General features: G+C 42.0%; 1 protein-coding gene across 1 annotated transcript in view; it reads left to right on the top strand.

Annotated features, from left to right (window-relative positions):
• Window positions 1-21,808, top strand: part of RFX4 (regulatory factor X4) — a 177,776-nt gene that overhangs the window by 56,958 nt on the left and 99,010 nt on the right. Inside the window, 1 exon segment of the mRNA XM_033952801.1 lies at window positions 18,553-18,676. Coding sequence (XP_033808692.1) covers window positions 18,553-18,676 — 124 coding nt within the window.

The following is a 21,808-nucleotide window of genomic DNA, read 5'->3' as shown; positions in this document are numbered from 1 at the left end:
GGGGGAGCAGGGAAGGGGTGCTACTAGACAGGGGGGAGGTAAAAGGAAGGGAGAAGGGCTACTGCAGGACAGGGGGAGCAGGTAAGGGGTGCTGCTGCACAGGGAAAGATGGGAGGGAAATGCTGCTGCTGCACAGGGAAGTGGGGGGGGGGGAGAGGGAAAGGGGGCCAGGGAGCAAACTTGCTATGCTTTGGGGGAGGGGTGTGCTGGGGGGCAGGCAGCAATCTTGGATTGTTCTGGGGGAAGACAGAAGGAGGCTATGGAGAGAGACAGAAAGACAGGCAGGTAGCGCATGAGAACGAAAGACAGACGCATAAAGAAAGACAGCGGGCACGGAGAGAGACAAAGCAAGAAAGATAGACAGACGGGGCCAGGGAGAGAGAGAGACAGAGAAAGCAAGAAAGACAGACAGACAGGGAGCCAGGGAGTGAGACAAACAGAAAGAATGACAGACAGGGGGCCAGAGAAACAGACAGACAGCCAGTGGCCAAGGAGAGAGAGACAAAGAAAAAAAGACAGACAGACAGCTAGCGGCCAAGGAGAGAGAGAGAGAGAAAGAAAAAAATAAGACAGACAGCTCACACGGTAAGTTTTCATTAAATTTTGTGATCTGTTATGTCTACACCTCTATTCTAGCAACTGTTAATCTAACGGGTTTAAACATTAATACTAGTCTTTAAGCCCATTACATTAATGGGTGCTAGAATAGATGTGTCTGTTTTTCTTTCTTTCATTCTGTCTCTCTCTCTCCTCGGCTGTCCACGGTCCACCACCCCCCCCTTGCCTGCTCCTCCTGTCAAGCAGTAGCCCTTCTCCCTTCCTTTTACCTCCCCCTGTCCAGCAGCACCCCTTCCCTGCTCCCTCTGTCCAGCAGCAATCCTTCTCCCTTCCTTTTACCTCCCCCCTGTCCAGCAGCAGCCCTTCGCCCTTCCTTTTACTTCCCCCCTGTCCAGCAGCAACCTTCCTGCTCCCCCTGGGCAGCAGTAGCCTTGTAGTAATTTTTTTTACTTATCTGCTCCCTCTGTCCAGCATCTGTTAGGCCGTGCAGCCTCGGGCCTTTTGCTAGGCTGGCCCGACTCACAATATCGAAGTGGGCCGACCCAGTAAATGTTCCACGGCTGCTTGAGGAGACCATGGCTGCTGCCGCTGCTGGTCCAAAAGCAAGAAGAAGAGGCATCACGGCAGCGGCAGAAGTCAGCCGGCGTTGGAGATGGAAGAAGAGGCATCCAGGCAGCCTGGAGGAAGGTGAGAACAGCGCTGCACTCTGTAGTACCGTACCCTGTCTCTGCTATGGAGCTACTGATCATGGAGGCAGGGATCACGGCGTGTCAACTGCACGTGTGCGGTAAGGGTTTTATTATTAGTGATATATATATCATCCAATATCCATATATATATATATATATCATCCAAAAATATAGAGAAAGTAACCCAATATGAGCAAAGGCTAATCAGACAGAGACATCGGCATCAGATATAGGATAATACCAGTGAGTGAGGTAGCAGATGAGACAAACATGGTAATGGGTAGTACATACTAATACTGCTATAAAACATAGATAAGAGAATTGCGAAACAGAACTGTAAAATACTGTGCACTATGAGGGAAGAGAGACCATAAGGATGTAGTCATAAGAACATAAGAATTGCCATCTCCGGATCAGACCCTGGGTCCATCAAGTCCGGTGATCCGCACACGCGGAGGCCCCGCCAGGTGTACCCTGGCATAGTTTTAGTCCCTATATCACTGTATGCTTCTCAAGGGAGATGTGCATCTAATTTACCCTTAAATCCTAGAACGGTGGATTCTGCAATTACTTCCTCTGGGAGAGCATTCCAGATATTCACCATTCGCTGCATGAAACAGAACTTCCTGATATTCATCCTGGACCTGTTCCCCCCCCACTCAGCTTCAGTCTATGTCCTCTTGTCCGTGTCACATTGGACATTGTAAATAACAGCTTTCTCTGCTCCATTTTGTCGAATCCTTTCAGTATTTTGAAAGTCTCGATCAGATCCCCTCGCAGTCTCCTCTTCTTAAGGGAGAACAACCCCAGTCTCCTAAGTCGTTCCTCGTAGTCCAGGTTCTCCATACCTTTCACTAGCTTCGTTGCTCGTCTCTGTACCCTCAATTAAAAACTATATATAAGTCAGTGAATAAACATAACACAGGGCAAGATTGGAAATATATCATGAACAGAACATAATGTTAGAGTGGACTGGCTCTAATAAAATGATACGTATCTTATAAAAAAACAGAGGTGATGTACCTGATGAACAATAAGATACTTTATGGAAGTAAGAAGTAGGCATGTCTCACTACTGTAAACAGGAAGGACAACATATGGGAATGAAAATGAAAAATAATGAAAAGTAATACAAAATGTGAGTAAAAACATAATAATGAACGGCAGTACAAAATGAAACGAATAATAATTGGGAACTGGAAGCAACATATGGTGTCTACTTAACTAAAAACCAGGCAAATAGTTATTAAAGGCAGCAGAACAAGATGCGTACCACATGAACGAACCAAGGTGTACTGTAGACCATTAGTCAGGCCAGCTTGAGACATGCAGACAAAAATGTATCAGTGTTGGGACAAAAAACAGCAGACTGAGCATAAGAACATAAGCAATGCCTCTGCTGGGTCAGACCTGAGCTCCATCGTGCCCAGCAGTCCGCGGACCTGTGCAGTATCCCTCTATCTCTATCCCCTTTTTCAGCACTAAATTGTCCAATCCTTTCTTGAACCCCAGTACCGTACTCTGCCCTATTACGCTCTCTGGAAGCGCATTCCAGGTGTCCACCACACGTTGGGTAAAGAAGAGCATCCTAGCAGGGCATACAGGCAGATCGTACAATGGTAATTACAACACTAAGACATAAAATACATATAAGGATAAGCACAACAAGAAGTAATACCTCAAAAGTACCAGGTCAGACAGGCCAGTCTCTTGTAGAAAGGGGTAAAATGCAGATCTCACAGATCTTAACTGCATGTCCTTAAAAATCTGAGATCCGTGCCACTTTTAGTCTCGGCATAGGGAGGGGAAAAGCATTAGGATCGGTCAGAGCTAAAGTGTCAGAGAGGTCTGTCAGAGCCATGACCTATGCTGAGACTAAAAGTGGCACGGACCTTAGGGCAAAAGTTTTGCCACTCTGTAGTCTCAGCATGGGGAGGGAAAAGCATTAGGATCGGTCAGAGCTAAAGTGTCATAGAGGTCTGTCAGAGCCATTACCTATGCTGAGACTAAAAGTGGCACGGACCTTAGGGCAAAAGTTTTGCCACTCTTTAGTCTCAGCATGGGGAGGGAAAAGCATTAGGATCGGTCAGAGCTAAAGTGTCATAGAGGTCTGTCAGAGCCATTACCTATGCTGAGACTAAAAGTGACACGGACCTTAGGGCAAAAATTTTGCCACTTTTTAGTCTCAGCATGGGGAGGGAAAAGCATTAGGATCGGTCAGAGCTAAAGTGTCATAGAGGTCTGTCAGAGCCATAACCTATGCTGAGACTAAAAGTGGCACGGAGCTCAAATTTTTAAGGCTGTGCAGTTAAGATCCGCGAGGTCCGCATTTTACCCCTTCCCGTCTCTGAGTCTTGTCAAGCATGCTAGGTCTTCTGCTTAACTAGGGGGAGAAAGACGCCGCAGGAAAGCCCAGACAAGAACTGCTATGGTGACGTAAGGTGCGTGTCGCACGAGCCAATTGGGCGTGAGGTAAAAAGCGCGAAAAATCGAATATGCTAAGCCCAGACAAGAACTGCTATGGTGACGTAAGGTGCGTGTCGCACGAGCCAATTGGGCGTGAGGTAAAAAGCGCGAAAAATCGAATATGCTAAGCCCAGACAAGAACTGCTATGGTGACGTAAGGTGCGTGTCGCACGAGCCAATTGGGCGTGAGGTAAAAAGCGTGAAAAATCGAGTATGCTAAGCCCAGACAAGAACTGCTATGGTGACGTAAGGTGCGTGTCGCACGAGCCAATTGGGCGTGAGGTAAAAAGCGCGAAAAATCGAATATGCTAAGAGGTGACTGTAAAGCCTATCCTAAATCACATCTGAGAGAATGTGTTTCCTGTCATCTTAAAAGTGAGACCAACCTGTTATGAGAAATAACAGACGCTAATAGGTGCCAACTTAAAAAAGGAAAAATATGCCACTAAGCATTAATCGAACACTTCAAGATACGAAATGCCCATGGTAATGCTAAGTTGAAGAGAGAACCACACCATGAAAGAAATACATTTAGCAAATACTATATATTGACATTTAAAAAGTACCTTGCCAGACAGCTTTAGTCTTCTACTCGACTAAAGAGAAAGACGCTGCGGGAAGACGAGAATTTAAGAGAGCTGCTGAAATGACGTAAGGTTCACATCATACTGACGTATTGACGTAAAGTTAAGAGCGCAAAAACATCGTCATGGTGCTATACCATGGTGAAGTTCTTAAGTTGGAAATAAAGAATAAAAACAAAATAAGTAAGAGTATATATCATAAAATGAATATACGGCTACACTATTCACAGGGAACAAAAGTAGAAGTGAAATCCTAGAGCCGGAAAAAAAATTCAAATTTGAGACTAGGTGATTGGATCACATTATAAATCACCACAAGAAGTGATGAAGTGAGTTGGAGTTGTCATAAATTATGGTAACCAACATGAATTGTAATGATACGATTAAAAGAAGCCCAAAAGAAGAAGTAAAATGTAAAAAGAGGATAGAGGGGGGACAAAGACAATAATTATATATTGAAAAATAAAATATTAAAGATAGCAATAATAAACTGATAATATAATAAAAACAGTTAAATAAAAAAGAGGCTGCCAAAGGAATACCTCTGTTGGACCAGAATAATGAGGAAATATTAACAGAAACTAAGGACACCAAAAAAATTGGTAATACTATAATGAGATTTTAATTATGAAAACAAACAGATTTATAAATTTATTCCATTTGATATATCCACACAATTACAAAGTAAAAACAGTGGTGTATAATACAAAAAATAAAAAAAGCCAATTAGGGCCTTAGACCACTCCCACTGCATACCAAGATGCATTGGGAGGGTGAAGGACCGTCATTCTTGGCACACTGCCCTGTAGGCAGGAGGGAGTGGGCTTCCCTCCTGCCGATTTTGCAGTGGAAGATACGGGGAGTGTCAGGTGATGTATGTGTGTGTGGGGGGTGGGGTTCTGTGATGTCGGGTGATGGGGGGGCAGGGATGGGGGGAGGGGATGTAGGGTTCCTCAGCTCAGCTGATCCTGGCAGGGGGAATTCCCCAAACCGGCTAGCTAACGGGGATTCCTCTGTCACGCTCAGCTGATAGCAAGCCCTCAATGTGCTGTTTTTCCCCCATCTCTTGGTGTTGGGAGGGGGTTGGTGACCACTGGGGGAGTAAGGAGGGATCATGCCTTAATCCCTCCAGTGATCATCTGTTTAGTTTGGCCTCTCAATTCATCCTCAACAGCTATAATAATAATTTATTTCTTATATACTGCTATACCGTGAAGTTCGAAGCGGTTTACAATAAAGATACATTTGACAGTACATGGGATAGAAACGGTTTACAATAAAGATACGTTTAGTCAGTAAATGGGATGCAAGTGGGTTACAATACAAGTGGTTTACTATCAAGGTGCATTTTGTCAGTGTATGGGATACAGGTGGGTTACCATAAAGATACATTTAGTCAGTACATGGGTTACAATAAAGGTGCAGATGGATTACAATAAAGATACATTATGTCAGTAAATGAGATTCAAGGTGGAAAGTATAGTTAGTTTCGGGCCTTGGAATTAGGGGGCGAGGTGGAAGGGTCATGGCGAGGAAGAGTTGGGTATGGGCTCTCGCAGAATAAATCTCTTTAATTACTCATCCCTGAAATCATGTCTTTACAAGAAGTTCCTAGACAGAATGTTATCATTCCAGGCAGCCAAACTGAACACGTGGCTCGTAAAACCCATTCTCGAGGCCACTTCTTACGCCGACTTCAGAAAATCACTGAAGACCCGTCTCTTTAACAAATTCTAATTCCCAATTCTTGCCCAATCCCCCTCAGCTATCCTCATCCCAATCCTCAAGTCTCTTGATTTTAGATTAACTCATCCTTCTCCCATTTATAAAGGTATTCCACCCAAATTGTTTTCCCCTGCACCCCAATCTCTGACTAGATACTTCCTTTTGATTCAGACCATCTTGGTTCTCTTCCATTTGCATTTTGTATCCCAGAAAGTACTTTTTCTGTTCCCCTTACATCTCATACACTCATTGTATGTATCTTGTTGTAAATATCTCTTACTTCTTGTTGTAAACATCTCTTACTTCTTGTTGTAAACATCTCTTACTTCTTGTTGTAAACATCTCTTACTCTCATTGTATGTAACTTGTTGTAAACTGCTTTGAACTTATGGTATAGCGGTATATAAGAAATAAAATTATTATTATTTCTATCCATGATATATATATTGTAATCTTTCCTTACCTTCTATTCCTTGTGTATCTGTTGATTTTGTGTTGTTTCTGGATGTGTTTTAGTATATTTTCTTCATTGTTTTAATATTCCCTCCCTCGCTTTTAAATTGTAAACAACTTAGGTTTAACTTCTGTTAATATTGGCGGGATATCAAATAAACTGAACTAAACTAAATGGCAAACATCATTTAATGTGAACAAGTAAAGTTATGCATGTGGGGAAAAAAGGAAGCCAAATTATTGCTATAAGACGCAAGGTTCTACGAGTATGTTAGGAATCACTGCCCAGGAAAAGGATCGAGGTGTCATTGTTGATGACAAGTTGAAACTCTCTGCAGCTAAGAATGCAAATAGGATGCTAGGAATTGTTAGGAAAGAAATGGTGAATAAAACTGAGAATATTATAATGTCTTTGTATTGCTACATAGTATGACTGCACCTCAAATATATGTAATTTTGGTCGCTGCTTCTCCAAAAAGTCAAGTGGAATTAGAAAATGTACAGAAAAGAGCGACGGTAATGATGAGACTATTTCCCTATGAGGAATGGTTAAAGGAGCTAGGATTTGAAGACGAGATAGATGAGGGGAAATATACTAGAAGTCTATAAATTACTGAGTGGAATGGAAATGGTAGATGTTGTCACCTGCCGGGGTCCCAGGAATGACCAGCAGGTGGCAGCACACAATCTGGCGGTGTCTCGCAGACGGGGGAGACCCTACAGTGCAGTCAGCACAAAAGTCACTGACTTAAGTTCAAGGAGTAAAAATCATCACCAAGGAAAACAACACTCAGAACATTGCAGGACTGTTGTGCAAACAAATATAGTCTTTTAATTCCAGTTTAGGTCACATCAAAACATGAAAGCTTTCTTTTCCTGGAGCAAACTTTAGTCAGATCAAAATGGGAAAATATTCAGAAGAAAAGCACAATTCATTCACTTGTACTCCAACAACAAATTAAAAAAAACAAAAACCCAACATGTCAATCAGCTTCCCTGTAGAGACCAGGCACTTCTCTCAGGTAAGTATTTTTGCTCTATTACTGAGCCTATAGTGTCCTGGGGTACTTCTGTACAATTCCACAATTCTATGAGGAAAATAACTTCCATCCCTGTCCTTATCTTCACCAGGCCCTTATGCTTGCAAAATGAATAGCAAGCTCATATCTACCCCAATGTTACTTCTTATTATCAAGTTCATAATCACTCACTTTTTCATTGCCTGCTTGGACTCAGGCCTCTCCTCAGTTCCAGGGAACTGGAAGGCAGAATTACTAGGTTCATTGCATTCAAGAAAAGCTTTTAGAAACCCTGCCCCCAATTCTGGAGTTCACTCACTAGCCAATGCTGGCATAAAATCACCTCAGTCTCAAAGCAAGTCCCATAATGAGAAAAAAAAAACAAACCCTTTCTTTTTCACACAGTTTCCGTTAGCCAGCCAGGCTGTCTCAGCTGGTGCACAGCTAAGCAATCACAGCCTGTGCACCAAGACTCAACACTGCTCATTACATACCGTGTTTCCCCGAAAATAAGCCCTAGCATCATTTTCGAGGTAGGGCTTAACCCCCAAAATAAGAACATAAGAAGTGCCTCTGCTGGGTCAGACTAGAGGTCCATCGTGCCCAGCAGTCCGCTCGCGCGGTGGCCCATCAGGTGTAGTAGTCCTCTATCTGTACCCCTCTATCCCTTCAATCCTTTTTTTTTTTATCCTACCTTATCTATGTCCTTCTAACTGTACCCTTCTTCATCCTATATCTTCCCTATCCATATCCTTCAATAACTTCTTCTTTCAAGAATTTATCCAATTTCTCTTTGAAACCCTGTAAAGTACTCTGTCCTATCACACCCTCCGGAAGCGCATTCCAGGTATCCACCACCCTCTGAGTGAAGAAGTACTCCCTGGCATTGGTTCTAAACCTGTCCCCTAGTCCCGAGATTCACTGGCAACTCTTCAACCCACTCCCCCAAAACACGCAGCCGAACTCCTACTGACCCTCCATCCTTCCCTCCCCGCCAACTACGAATGAGCTCTACCTTCCACCGAAGCAGCGTCGGGCTGGCAGCACTCTAAACAGGCTGCTTGGCCTTGTCCGTCAATGATTTCACTCTACCGCATTACTGATGATGTCATCAGTAACACAGCAGAGTGAAATTCCCAACAGACAAGGCCACGCAGCCGGTTTAGAGTGCTGCCGGCCCCAACACTGCTTTGGATGAAGGTAGGGCTCACTCGCGATCAGCGAGGACGGAACGATGGAGGGTCAGCAGGGGTTTGGCTGCACGGTGGGGGCAGAGGTGTGCTTAAGGATTCTGCTGCACAAGGGATGGGAGGGAGGGAAGGATAGAAGCTGGGCAAGGGTTATGCTGCACATGGGATGGGAGGGAGGGAAGGATAAAAGCTGGTCAAACTTCTGCTGCACATGGGCATGGGAGGGAGGGGAGGGAAAGATGCTGCACATGTGGGGGAGAGAAAGGAAAGAGGAAGAATTGGGATGAAGGAGAAGGGAGGAAGAGAAGATCATGTGCATACCCCGAAAATAAGACCTAGTGCCTTTTCTGGGCCCCAAATGAATAGAAGACACTCTCTTATTTTCGGGGAAACACGGTAGTTCTCTAGAAAGATATAGTGGTGCTATAAAAGGTTCAAAGAAGAGCAACCAAGATGGTAAAGGGGATGGAATTCCTCTCGTATGAGGAAAGACTAAAACAGTTAGGGCTCTTCAGCTTGGAAATGAGATGGCTGAGGGGAGATAGGATTGAAGTCTACAAAATCCTGAGTGGAGTAGAACGGGTACAAGTGAATCGATTTTTCACTCCGTCAAAAATTACAAAGACTAGGGGACACTCGATGAAGCTACAGGGAAATACTTTTAAAACCAATAGGAGGAAATTTTTTTCCACTCAGAGAATAGTTAAGCTCTGGAACACGTTGCCAGAGGATGTGGTAAAAGCAGATAGCGTAGCTGGTTTTAAGAAAGGTTTGGACAAGGAAAAGTTCATAGTCTGTTATTGAGAAAGACATGGGGGAAGCCACTGCTTGCCCTGGATCGGTAGAATGGAATGTTGCTACTCTGGGGATTCTAGAATCTTGTTACTCTCTGGGATTCCAGAATCTTGCTATTCCTTGGGATTCTGTATGGAATGTTGCTACTCCTTGGGTTTTGGCCAGGTACTAGTGACCTGGATTGGCCACTGTGAGAACGGGTTACTGGGCTTGATGGACCATTGGTCTGACCCAGTAAGGCTGTTCTTATGTTCTCTATGCAGTGCATTAAAAAAAAAAAAAAACTTCAAGAAAAAACAAAACCATTCCTTTTAGGCATATCCTTCAGGCAACCAGCTATCCTGTGGTAGCTTTCCACTAAGCACACTGTCTTTAAACACAGGTAAATTCAACAGAACAAAAAAACATCACTGGCAGGAAATTGCCAAACTCAGGATTTACCAGTGACAGATACAGCACTTGGCCTGGAAATATCACAATGCGAATCATTTGTTTACTGTTTTCAAAAATACAAGAACTAGAGGCACACAATAAAGCTACTAAGTAGTAAATTGAAAATATTTCTTCACCCAAGATGTAATTAAACTCTGGAATTTGTTGCCAGAGATGTGGTAAAAGTGGTTAGCTCAACAGGGTTTAAAAAAAATTGATACTTTCCTATAAAAGTCCATAAGCCATTATTAAGGTGGATTTGGGGAAAATCTACTATTTTTCTCTGGGTCAAGAAGCATAAAATCTGTTTTATTCTTGTTGGATCTTGCCATGTACTTGTGACCTGGATTGACCACTACTGGAAGCATTATACTGAGCTTAATGGACCTTTGATCTGCCCCAGTATGGCAAGGCTTATGTTCTTAAGGTTGCCATTGGATTGTCTATTTTTCACTGAACTCTTCCATATAGGGGGAGGTCACATGCCCATAATTACTCCAGTGTTGACTGGATAAGTATCATATTAGGAAATGCTAGGGTGGTAATGTTCCTAGATGAAATAAATGACCTTTTTTTTCAAAGAGCAGCTGGTTCCAACACCAATAAAAAGAAAAGTTATATTAGATCTAGTCCTTAGTGGAATACAGGACTCAGTGAGAGAAGCAATGGTGTTGGTTCAGGAGGCCTACTGAAGACTCGCAAATAAAGATCAGATATTAGAAAGCCTCCAGTGCTTCTTTGCTTGCACAATTTTCACATATTCTAGTGAACAGAATTGAGATATGAGGGTCTTTGCCTCACAGTTGTGGTTTCCATTGCTGTATAATCACGGCAGCACTGCTTCGCCAATTTACAGTACTTTGACAATTCTCATTCAAAGGCCCAAGGCATCATTTGTCGAGCTTTGCTGCTAATTAGAGCATCATCTTCTTAGCTCAGACAAATCAAGGTGAAGGGTAGTTAATTATCTATTTTTCTTTTTCCATCCTGTTTCTTATTTCTCATCATTAGTTTGACATGGTGGACCATTTCATTTCTCGGGAATTTTTCTAATGATCAAAGAATTAACCGCCTCTTTTATCACGCTGCGTTGCAGAGTGGTGCAACCTCAATGCCAAGCCACCCATTCTATTCCTTTGGACAGCTCGACATTTACTTCACACTGCTTTTGTACTTCCCTGACTTTAATAACTTTAGCAGATTCCACCATGAAAGGAATTATGAACAAGTAGGGTTGTCCAGAAAAGCTAAAGTTGGAAAAATATGGACTGGAGCTTTTCCCAAAACAAAAAAAGAACCAACAAAACCTGCAGGGAAGGTACACAACAAGAAAACAAAACAAAACTGTAGGAAAATGTACAGGGGCAGGAATTTTATTAAAATAACCTACCTACTAAGCCCCAATTCAAAGAAGAAGAAAAAATTGAGGAACCCCGGGAGAGGTCATTGGACATTTCGGCAATACTGGAACAATCAGATAGAGAACTGGCTGTTCCAGCTACTCTCTTGTTGTCTGTTGCTTTGGCTCCAGACAAGGATTGGATATTAAAACTTTTTTTAAAAAATAGATCCAAAGACTTCCTGGGGCAACATATTCAGATTTTTCCTGATGTCTCTAGAGAGACTCAAAAAAGAAGGAAAGAATTTTTAATTCTAAAACCTGGAGTGACTCAAATAGGGGGTATTTTCTTTTTGAGATACCCATGTAAATGTGTAGTTAGATATTTATCATTGAAGTATATATTTACAGAGCCATCTCAACTGATTAGTTTTCTCTCAATGAAACTTCTAGAAAAAGGAATAACACCATAAGAACATCCATGGAAAGTTAGCTCCCTGCACTTTAGCCAGATAAGGAATTTTTTCTTAGTTAATTAATTTGAATTATATATGTTCTACTCTTAATTATGGATCCAATAATATTGAGGACTAGTGTGAGATTAACTAGTTTAGTATTTCCTTGTAGTAAATGTTAATTTTGGAATTTTTAATATGTTGTTTGATCTCACTTTACTGTACAAGATGTATAAGCTTGGAAATATTGTAAAACTCTATAAACAAATAATAAAAAAATTAAAAAAAATTAAAAAATTAAGACAAGTGAATAAACCACATAAAATACATCCAAAAACTGGTCCTAATGTTCATGTGGACCAGACCCGACACGGTCCGTGTTTCAAAGATACACTTCTTCCTCAGGGGTCCCAATCGTTGATAATAGGGAAAATCAGAAAACCATATAGGATGAACAAACAAAATCAAAACTGAACGTGGAGATAACGTGTAGGTGCAGCACTGTGAAACCAATTTTTAAATTTTTGTTACTTTGATAAAATTCCTGCCTCTGTACATTTTCCTGCAGTTTTGTTTTGTTTTCTTGAAGCTTTTCCCATTCACTTTATGGCACTTGATCAGAAAATAATTTTTTAAAAATCCTGGCGTAGTTCAACGCCACTGATTACACAAAGCTCCATTTTTCTTAAAATTTGCTGTTGTTTTTGCATAATGGAGCAAATTTCTTGATATTATAGCTGTAACTTTTACGTTTTCACACTCAGCAATGATGCATTGATAAAAAAGACATTTTATGCAAAAAATCTAGCAGTATTTTATTAAATACCTCCAATATCTGCACTTTATTGTGGAAAATAACAGAAATTTAACATACTTCACTAATTACTGCATCTCATTCTTGCCCGAAATGTGCTCAGGCTCATGCTTCATTGGGGCATATGCTTTGGACCTGCCCCAAAATTCAACAGTTTTGGAGACATCTTGGACATTATATTACGATGCTTTGGGGGAGGCGTTGGCTTCCGCAACCGAGAGCACTATTCGGATATTATAATATAGCCACGCCTAAACCTAAGGGAATGACAGCTTTTGTCACTAGAGTGCTTTTGATGGGAAAGAAAGCAATTCTTACTAACTGGCTGTCCCGAGATCCCCCTTCCAATGCTCAATGGAGAGCCTTGATGATAATTCATGCTAGGCTGGAGCGAAGACTGGTGGGAGACTTGGATCGTGGGCCGGGTCATGGATTCCGTCAGACCTGGGAATGCTTCTGGCAGGACCTCACACCATATGCTCGAAGTAGACTCTTGAATCAATAGATTTACTTTTCACTCTCAATTTTACTGTGGCATTGGACTCTTGGGGTGGGGAGGGATGGGAAGGGAGGGAGGGGGGGGGGGTGCTTGCAATATTATTTCCTGACTGTGATATTTGTATTTGTTTGTTATTTGTTGAAATAATAAAAAATCATTTGAACATAACATACTTCACTAATAGCTAAACACGTACACTTTGGTGTAGTCATCTACCAATGGCGTTCCAAACACTCAAGCATTCAGGCCCAAATTCTGTAGCCAGCGCCTTCGGAGGCGCCCAGCTAGATAGGCACCTATCTAAATTGAGTAACAAGCCCAATTAAGCTTTATAATCAGCACTGATTGAAACATAGGCGCCTATCAAGAAAGCGCGATTCTGTAACAAGGCGCTTCTAAAAATTTAGGCATCCTTCAAAAAAGTAGGCGCTATGCATGTTAGGTGTGGGCGTGGCTACGTGTTAGGCACCTAACTTTTAGTGGTGCCTAGAGCTGGCCTATTTAATGGGCGCCTCCCAAATAGGTGCCGTTCAACATGATTCACTAAACAGCACCCAATCGCGCTGAACAGTGCCTATATCGGGGCCTAATTTGTGGGCGTTTCTTATAGAATTTGCCCTTCAATGTCTTCTTGACCTCCCGTGAAGCTGAAAGAAATAAAGAAAATGAATAACAAAAAATAAGGGAGAAGCAAAATGGCTAAAGGGTTAACGTGAGTTGGCAAGAATTTTTTTTCAGGTCTGTTTCAGGAATGAGGAAGTAATACAATACACCCAAACAGGAGATTCTACCCCCTACCCACACCCCAAGGTAGAACAAAGAAAAACGAAGGAGGTGTGACCTATGGTGCTTAATCCTATATTCACTCAAGACCCGACACGTACATGTTTCGACCGTAAGGCCTACCTCAGGGGTCTGATTTTCCTTATGGAATATCGTGCTTTCCCCTTCTCCCCTCCACGTGAGGAAGGCCAACAAATGTACTGTAAGACTGAAAAGGTGCTAAGGATGGATGTGTAGAAAGTGATGAGGGAAACTGAGAAATGTTAAGCAATTAATTTTGTTCTGTGTTCATTGAAAAAGATCCCGTAGAAGGGCCATAGATTACTGGCAAAAGTACTTGGGAAAGGAGGGGAGAAGGCAAGGCCCTGGCCCAGAACGCCGGTGATTAAAGGCACCAAAAACTCAGTCCGGTCTACCTTTAGACTTCTAGAGGTTTAAGGTCAATTTATTTAATATACCTTAAATATAAAACCAAGAGGCAAATCTAAGCAGTTTACAATAAAAAAAAATAAAAATTTTAAAAATAAAAAATTAGGGTAAAAACAAAACAAACAATCAAACTATTGAGATGCGGGGCTGGGATTTAGCACTCTTCATCATCAGTGTCCTCCTGAGCCGGTGCTTCACCTGGTCCAGCAGGCATGGGGACTTGAGAGAGTGGGGGGGGAGGAGAGAGATACAAGATTGCGGGGGTGGGGTACCAATGCAAAAGTTGGCTCCGGGCCCCACAGTCCATTGAACCGGCCCTGGAGGGGAGATAACCAAAAGAATATATATTTTTGTAGACATTATTGTTATTTGTTGATAGACTAATCAGTGGAGCCCACATTCTTTTAAAAGATCTCAGTGTTTTTTTGTGCTCAGCCACAATTCTGCATATCATGATATTGGTCAATATTAATTGTAGGCCTCTTCTATCAAACTGCGCTAGCAGTTTTTAGTGCAGAGAGCAGCTCCCGATGCTCATTGTATACTGTACCTTCTAATAAAGAATATTGACCGTAAAAAAAATGATTCATGTTTATTTGTTCTAAACCGCTCAGGATTTTGTAGACCTCAATCAAATTCTCAATCATCTCTTTTCCTCTTTAGCCTTTCTCGTATGAGAGTAGTTCCATCCCCTTTATCATTTTGGTCTCCCCTTCTTTAAACCATTTCTAACTTGGAAATATATATTTTTCATTTTAATTTTTAAGCCATTTACAAAAATATTTCCAAGAATAAATTGTGATACTGAAAACATAGGGGAAAAATAACTAAGAACTATGGGATATCCTAAAACAAAAGAAAATATAAACAATGCTGAATACGAGTATTCCTCTATCTCTAGTCCACAATGATAAGGGCAAGGCACGATACTAAAGGAAATCATCCCACAAATCTCTTTTAAGAAGCAAGAAGTTAACACAGGTTGTAACTAGGGCTGTACATCAATTAAATGTTTAACTGCACGATTAATTGCAAGTAAAAGTTTTAATCATGCGATTAATCTCATGACTCAAATGTAAAAGACTGGAAAGAAATTATGATGGTATTGTTTTAAAGAACTTCTAACTGAAGAAATCTCTGGGGTGGATTTGTTAGAAAATAAATTGTATAAGTATTGTTAGGAAATTCTACCTTACGGAGAGGGTAGTGGAGGCCTGGAATGGGCTCCCGAGAGAGGTGGTGGAGAGTAAAACTGTGACTGAGTTCAAAGAAGCGTGGGATGAACACAGAAGATTTAGAATCAGAAAATAATATTAAATATTGAACTAGGCCAGTTACTGGGCAGACTTGCACTGTCTGTGTATGGCCGTTTGGTGGAGGATGGGCAGGGGAGGGCTTCAATAGCTGGGAGGGTGTAGATGGGCTGGAGTAAGTCTTAACAGAGATTTCGGCAGTTGGAACCCAAGCACAGTACCGGGTAAAGCTTTGGATTCTTGCCCAGAAATAGCTAAGAAGAAAAAATTTTAATTGAATCAGGTTGGGCAGACTGGATGGACCATTCGAGTCTTTATCTGCCATCATCTACTATGTTACTATGTTATTTAAAAAAGCATGTACAGACCTAATAAAAATAAAGTCTGGTGATTTTATTTGTATAATTATTTTCCGCTCCCTTCCTCTCTGCTCCATGGGCTCCACCTCCTCTCGACTCTCTTCTCTCCTCTTCCCTCGTTCCCTATTTCTTCCTTACTTCCACTTTTGTGGAGAGGGACCACATCTACCCTTCTGTAGTCCTCTAATACCAATCTTACAGTTCTAAAACATATCCAGTCACAATCTGGTTGTAATACAAAGATAACAATCAATGTTATAGGTTTTAGTCCTAATGTTTCGTCTTCAATTGTTTGTGTAAAGTTGACATTTTCATCTGCTGTATCTTCTTTGAGATTCTGTGACCACAGTTGTACGGACTACTCAAGCTGAGGCTCCACCATGCTGAACATTAGAACATCCAATATGGACCCTACAAGGTCAAGTAGGGGTTAAGGATTTGCTTACGATGGGAATAATTGAAACAGACATGGGTACTTTACAAGTGAGTAGAAGTTATTCAGGAGGCACGACTTCCCTTGGCTGAATCCATGCTGCCTGCTTACATCGATTGCCCCCCGCCTAAGCGGGGGTAATCAGCAGCACTTAACTAGAGAGTGCTTCTAAATATCCCCTCAGACCACCCAACTAAAAAGTGGGCAGGTCAGGGGGGAGGAGTGCCAGGTTATTCTTAATCTGGCTGCTCAGCTATGCAGGTGTCGGATCTCAGTATCTGGCTGGCACCATCACTTCCTTTTGTTTGAAGAACTTGCTTGGCAGCTGACAGAGGGCATTGGTTTCACTTACTCGGATGTAGCAGTGTTAATGATCAGAGTTAAGAATGGTATCGGTCAAGAGGTCAATAACATCGGTGTCAGGTCAAAAGCGCGCCGGGAGAAAGGCGCGAGCAGACAATTGAGCGCAGCGCGGAGGCGCGCGCCGAAGAAAATTACTGTTGTTAGGGCTCCGACGGGGGGCCGTGGGGGGGGAACTCCCCCACTTTACTTAATACAAAACGCACCGCGTTGTGGGGGATTTGGGGGGTTGTAACCCCCCAAATTTTACTGAAAACTTCACTTTTTCCCTGTTTTTAGGGAAAAAGTTAAGTTTACAGTAAAATGTGGGGGTTACAACCCCCCACAACGCCAGCGCGATTTGTAGTAAGTAAACTGGGGGTGCTCCCCAACAAAACCCCCCCCCGTCGGAGCCCCTAAAAGCAGTAATTTTATTCGGCACGCGCCTCCGTCTTGCTCTCAGTTGTCGGCGCGCGCCTTTGTCTTCCGCGTTGTTGTCTATGAACCATAACATCTGCACAGGATGGCTTGATTGGTTGACCTCTTTTTAATGGACATGAGATGACTGTTCCAGTGATGGGACCAGAATTCTGGGATTCTATGCCTGTGTGGAATTATGCTGTGAAAGCAATTATTTGAAATTTTCCAAATTGCTGAAGATGTGGCTATTGTGTGTGGGGGGGGGAGGGAAGTGAATAGTCTTGCTGATTAGGGCAGTGAGAGGGTAGGAAGAGAGCTACAAAAGGGTGCAAAGTCTCTGAATCTCAAATATTAAGCAAAGTTTGCTATACTATTTAGATCAAAATGTTATTATCTCTGTTAAAAGGGTGTTTAGGGTAATGCTTACTGAATTTTATTGTCATATGAACATTTAAGAGTAGCCATACTGGGGCAGACCAAAGATTCATCAAGCCCAGTATCCTGTTTACAACAGCGGCCAATCCAGGTTACAAGTACCTGGCAGATCTCAAGGAGTAAAACAAATTTCATGCTGCTTATCCTAGGAATAAGCAATAGATTTCCCAAAATCATCTCAATAATGGCCTATGGACAATTTTGTTTTAATAAATTATCCAAACCTTTTTTTTTCTTTTTCTTTTTTTTTTCAAACCCTGCTAAGCTAACTGCTTTCACTACATTCTCTGGCAACAAATTTCAGTATTTAAGTACACATTGCGTGAAGAAATATTTTTTCTGGTTTGTTTTAAATCTACTACTTAGTAGCTTCATCGCATGTCCCCTAGTCCTTGTATTTTTGGGAAAGAGCAAAGAAGTGATTCACCTCTACCCTTTCTACTCCACTCTGTATTTTACAGACCTCTATCATAACTCCCCTGAGCCATCTGTTCTTCAAGCTGAAGAGCCTTCGCTGCTTTAGCTTTTCCTCATAGGGTTAGGGCTCTTCAGCTTGCAAAAAGAGATTGCTGAGGGGAGATATGATTGAAGTCTGCAAAATCCTGAGTGGAGCAGAATGGATGCAAGTGGTAAGAGCAGATAGCGTAGCTGGTTTTAAGAAAGGTTTGTACAAGTTCTTGGAGGAAAAGTCCATAGTCTCTTATTGAGAAAGACATGGGGGAAGCCATGGACTATTGCTACTCCTTGGGTTTTGGCCAGGTACTAGTGACCTGGATTGGCCACCGTGAGAACGGGCTGCTGGGCTTGATGGACCTGACCCAGTAAGGCTATTCTTAGGTTCTTTTATCATTTTTGTCGCCCTTCTATATACCTTTTCTAATTCCGCTATATAATTTTTAATTGTTTTAATGTAAACCGCACTAGGCAATATTGGTTCGGGGTGGGGGTAATATATATCAAATAAATGGATTGAAGCACTGGCTTTAAGATGAACATAATGAGAAAATCTATCTATATATTATGTTTTGTGTCAGAATTGCATGGAGCATTGTTATTTCCCATTGGATGCTTGTTGTTTTTCAGGCTGGAAGAGAACTATGAGATAGCAGAGGGAGTTTGCATTCCTAGGAGTGCCCTCTACATGCATTACTTGGATTTCTGTGAAAAGAACGACACTCAGCCTGTCAATGCTGCTAGCTTTGGAAAGGTAACCGCTGTCATATCTGCTTAGACTGAAAGAAAACCAGAGCCCCGTCAAAGCTAACCTTTTTCTGATTCCTTAGAATCCAGTGCAAAGGGAAAAAAAATCCCCCAAAAGCAAAGAAAGACCCCCCTCCACACACACACACACACACACACACACACACACACACACCCCACACACACCACACCACACACACCACACACACACCACACACACATACCACGCACACACACCACATACACACACACACCACACACATACACCACACACACACCACACATACACACACCACACATACACACACCACACACACACCACACACACACACACCACACACCACACACACCACACACACACACCACACACACCCCATATGTAATTTGTTGTTATTTTCATCCTAAGAACCTGAATCAGCTGTTTTCTTTGACAGGGATTGGCCAATGTGCCAAACTCCCCAGTTCTGCCCCTGGACTGCTGTGGCTCTGTTTGGGCAGGGCCAAGGTGGTCTCTCCCAATATTTAGTGGTACGACCCAGTTCAGTGCAGCACAATCTAACTGGGCAGGAATCTTTCTTGCCTGGTTAAATCACTTTGAATATTACCGCCAAGTTACTCCTGCTTTTGAGCATGTGCATATTTAAACTGGCGCTTAATGACCTCGTAAGTTCATAAACATTGCCATAGGGTTACCATATGACTCCAGAAAAAGGAGGATGGATTGAGATATCCGGGTTTTACTTCCTTTGAAAGCAAATGGAAGTAAAACCCGGATGTCTCAGTCCGTCTTCCTTTTTCTGGAGCCATATTGTAACACTATAGTGGGACAGATCAAACTTCCTTCAAGTCCGGTATCCTATGTCTTATCAGTGGCCAATACCCAGTAGTGACATTAGGATCACTGGCCTACAATTTCCCAGGCTTTAGCCATTGGATAGAAAGATATTTATCTTCTTGGGAGGGAACAGGCCTAGTGGTTACAGCTGCTCCCTCAGCACCCTGGTAACCCTACCCAGGTACCAAAGCTAGATTGTGAGCCTGCCAGGACAGATAGGGAAAATACTTAAGAGCAGCTGATTACTCTTCAATGTATTGTAAACCACCTTGGGTGAGTTAATAAATCCCCCAAAACAAAATTATCTCCTATATGTTAAGAATAATGGGCAGGTGGGATTATACTAGAGTAGGGGTAGGCAATTCCGGTCCTCGAGAGCCGGAGCTAGGTCAGGTTTTCAGGATATCCACAATGAATATGTATGAGATGGATTTGCATGTACTGCCTCCTTGAGATGCAAATCTCTCTCTTGCATATTTATTGTGGATATTCTGAAAACCTGAACTGGCTCCGGCTCTCGAGGACCGGAATTGCCTACCCCTGGACTAACTGAATTTCATTTTTGGCTTCAGTGCCAAAACCAGCCCCAAATCCTTGGTCTGCTCAGTTTCAGTTGCAACCAGTAATAAATTTTTTTTCAGTGGAAGCCAAAAATATGTGTTTTGTCCCCCCCCCCTCCCCTTCAGCAGGACCTTCCCCTCCTCGCCTCTTCCCACCCATTGGCTTCTTTTACAATCTCCGATGATCTCGAAATGTAGTTGTTTCCGAAGTGATCCACAAGTGCCTCAACCTATTGTGATTCTGCTCTCAAAATGGTTGCTGTGACTGGAGCATTGCTCACGCCTTGAGTACACCACAAGACTGCCAGTTAAATCCTTTTGATATAAAATTTTAGCCTCTCTGTAGAGTTATGACACGAGCCACTGTAAAAGCATCATGGCTTTTCGTTTCAGTTTTCATTAGCTGCATTCTCTGTCTGTGGAGGAAATTTTGTTTGGAGGTTAAATATGGCTTTCTTTGTTTAAATTATTATACTCTGACTTGGATACTATTGGTTTAGCAAAGGGATGCAAACTAGAAGCTCTGACAATTCCCAGCAGCCCGCACTGGTTCATATTCATACAATCAAACCAGTTTTCAGCTTTGGTTCCGGCTGAAAGTATTTAGACAGCTGCAGAGGTACTTTCTGTTGGTCTCGTGTCCTCATCGTCTATGTTCCCATCTCAGTGTGGACCTCAGCAAAATCCAAGGCTGCTGCTGTCATTGGTGGAGCTTCAGATTAGAGTGTAACAGCCATGTTTGTGCGTGGAGAGCCAAATTTTAAATCATACCTTGTAGGTAATGCTGGACATTTATCACCTTTTCCCACAGCTTCTTCCCCTCCCCCCTTCCTCGTACCCCTCTGGTCTTTAGTTCTGTCTGCAGCGACTGAAAAGAGAGGGAGGGATTAATCTGTAATTAAAGGAACTTTGTAAGGCCGAGATGCTTCGGAATGTTAGATCAGTAGCTGGAACACCATGGGGTGTTCTTTAGACAAGCTTGATTGACTCTATACAATGACAGAAAGACGGACTGCCGGGCTGCCCGCTCATTTATCAAATAGCCAGGCCCAACTTTCACAGATTTGCACAAAAGAAGTTTACTAAAGTCTTGCATTAGAAATTAAAGCTGCCCAGGCCAGCACATCCACACAGGACACATTTTTACACCAGCTTTCCCCGAGAGACGCTCACAAATCACTCTGTAGTCCCCACTCTCAGAAAGGAGCATTATTTTTTTCATTTATTTTCAAGATTTATTGCCCATTATTTCCCAGCTTCACATAGGATAAAAAAAAGAGAAAAAAAGCAACAGCATTATTTTACATAGAATAAAAAAATAGTGTTAAATTATTTATAGTAAAAAATACATTTCATTAATTTTTTTCAAAGAATTAAAACCCCCAATATTAGTTTAGCTGGAGTTGAATTAGTTTATGTTTATTAAAAACTTTATATACTGCATGAAAGCCTAACAGGATCCAAGCGGTTTACAATACATATTTCATATTCATCAAGAAAAGAACTCCATTAAAAAGAGAAAAGGAAAGATTAAGAGCAAAAGTTTAAAAAAAATTTTTTTTTTTTCATAAAATATCATAGCAAACATCTCAACAATAACAATTCTAATAGTGGAACAATAAAATAATCAAATTAATACCTACAGCTAAAAATTTTCCATTACCGAATTAATCATTACATAAACATAGATCACAGTCCCAAACTCTGTTCTAAGTTGAGAAGGCCAATTGGAAAATATATATGA

The sequence above is a fragment of the Geotrypetes seraphini genome, chromosome 7, assembly GCF_902459505.1.
Source record: "Geotrypetes seraphini chromosome 7, aGeoSer1.1, whole genome shotgun sequence".
Classification (NCBI taxonomy): domain Eukaryota; kingdom Metazoa; phylum Chordata; class Amphibia; order Gymnophiona; family Dermophiidae; genus Geotrypetes; species Geotrypetes seraphini.
This window is presented reverse-complemented; position numbering and strand designations above follow the sequence as displayed.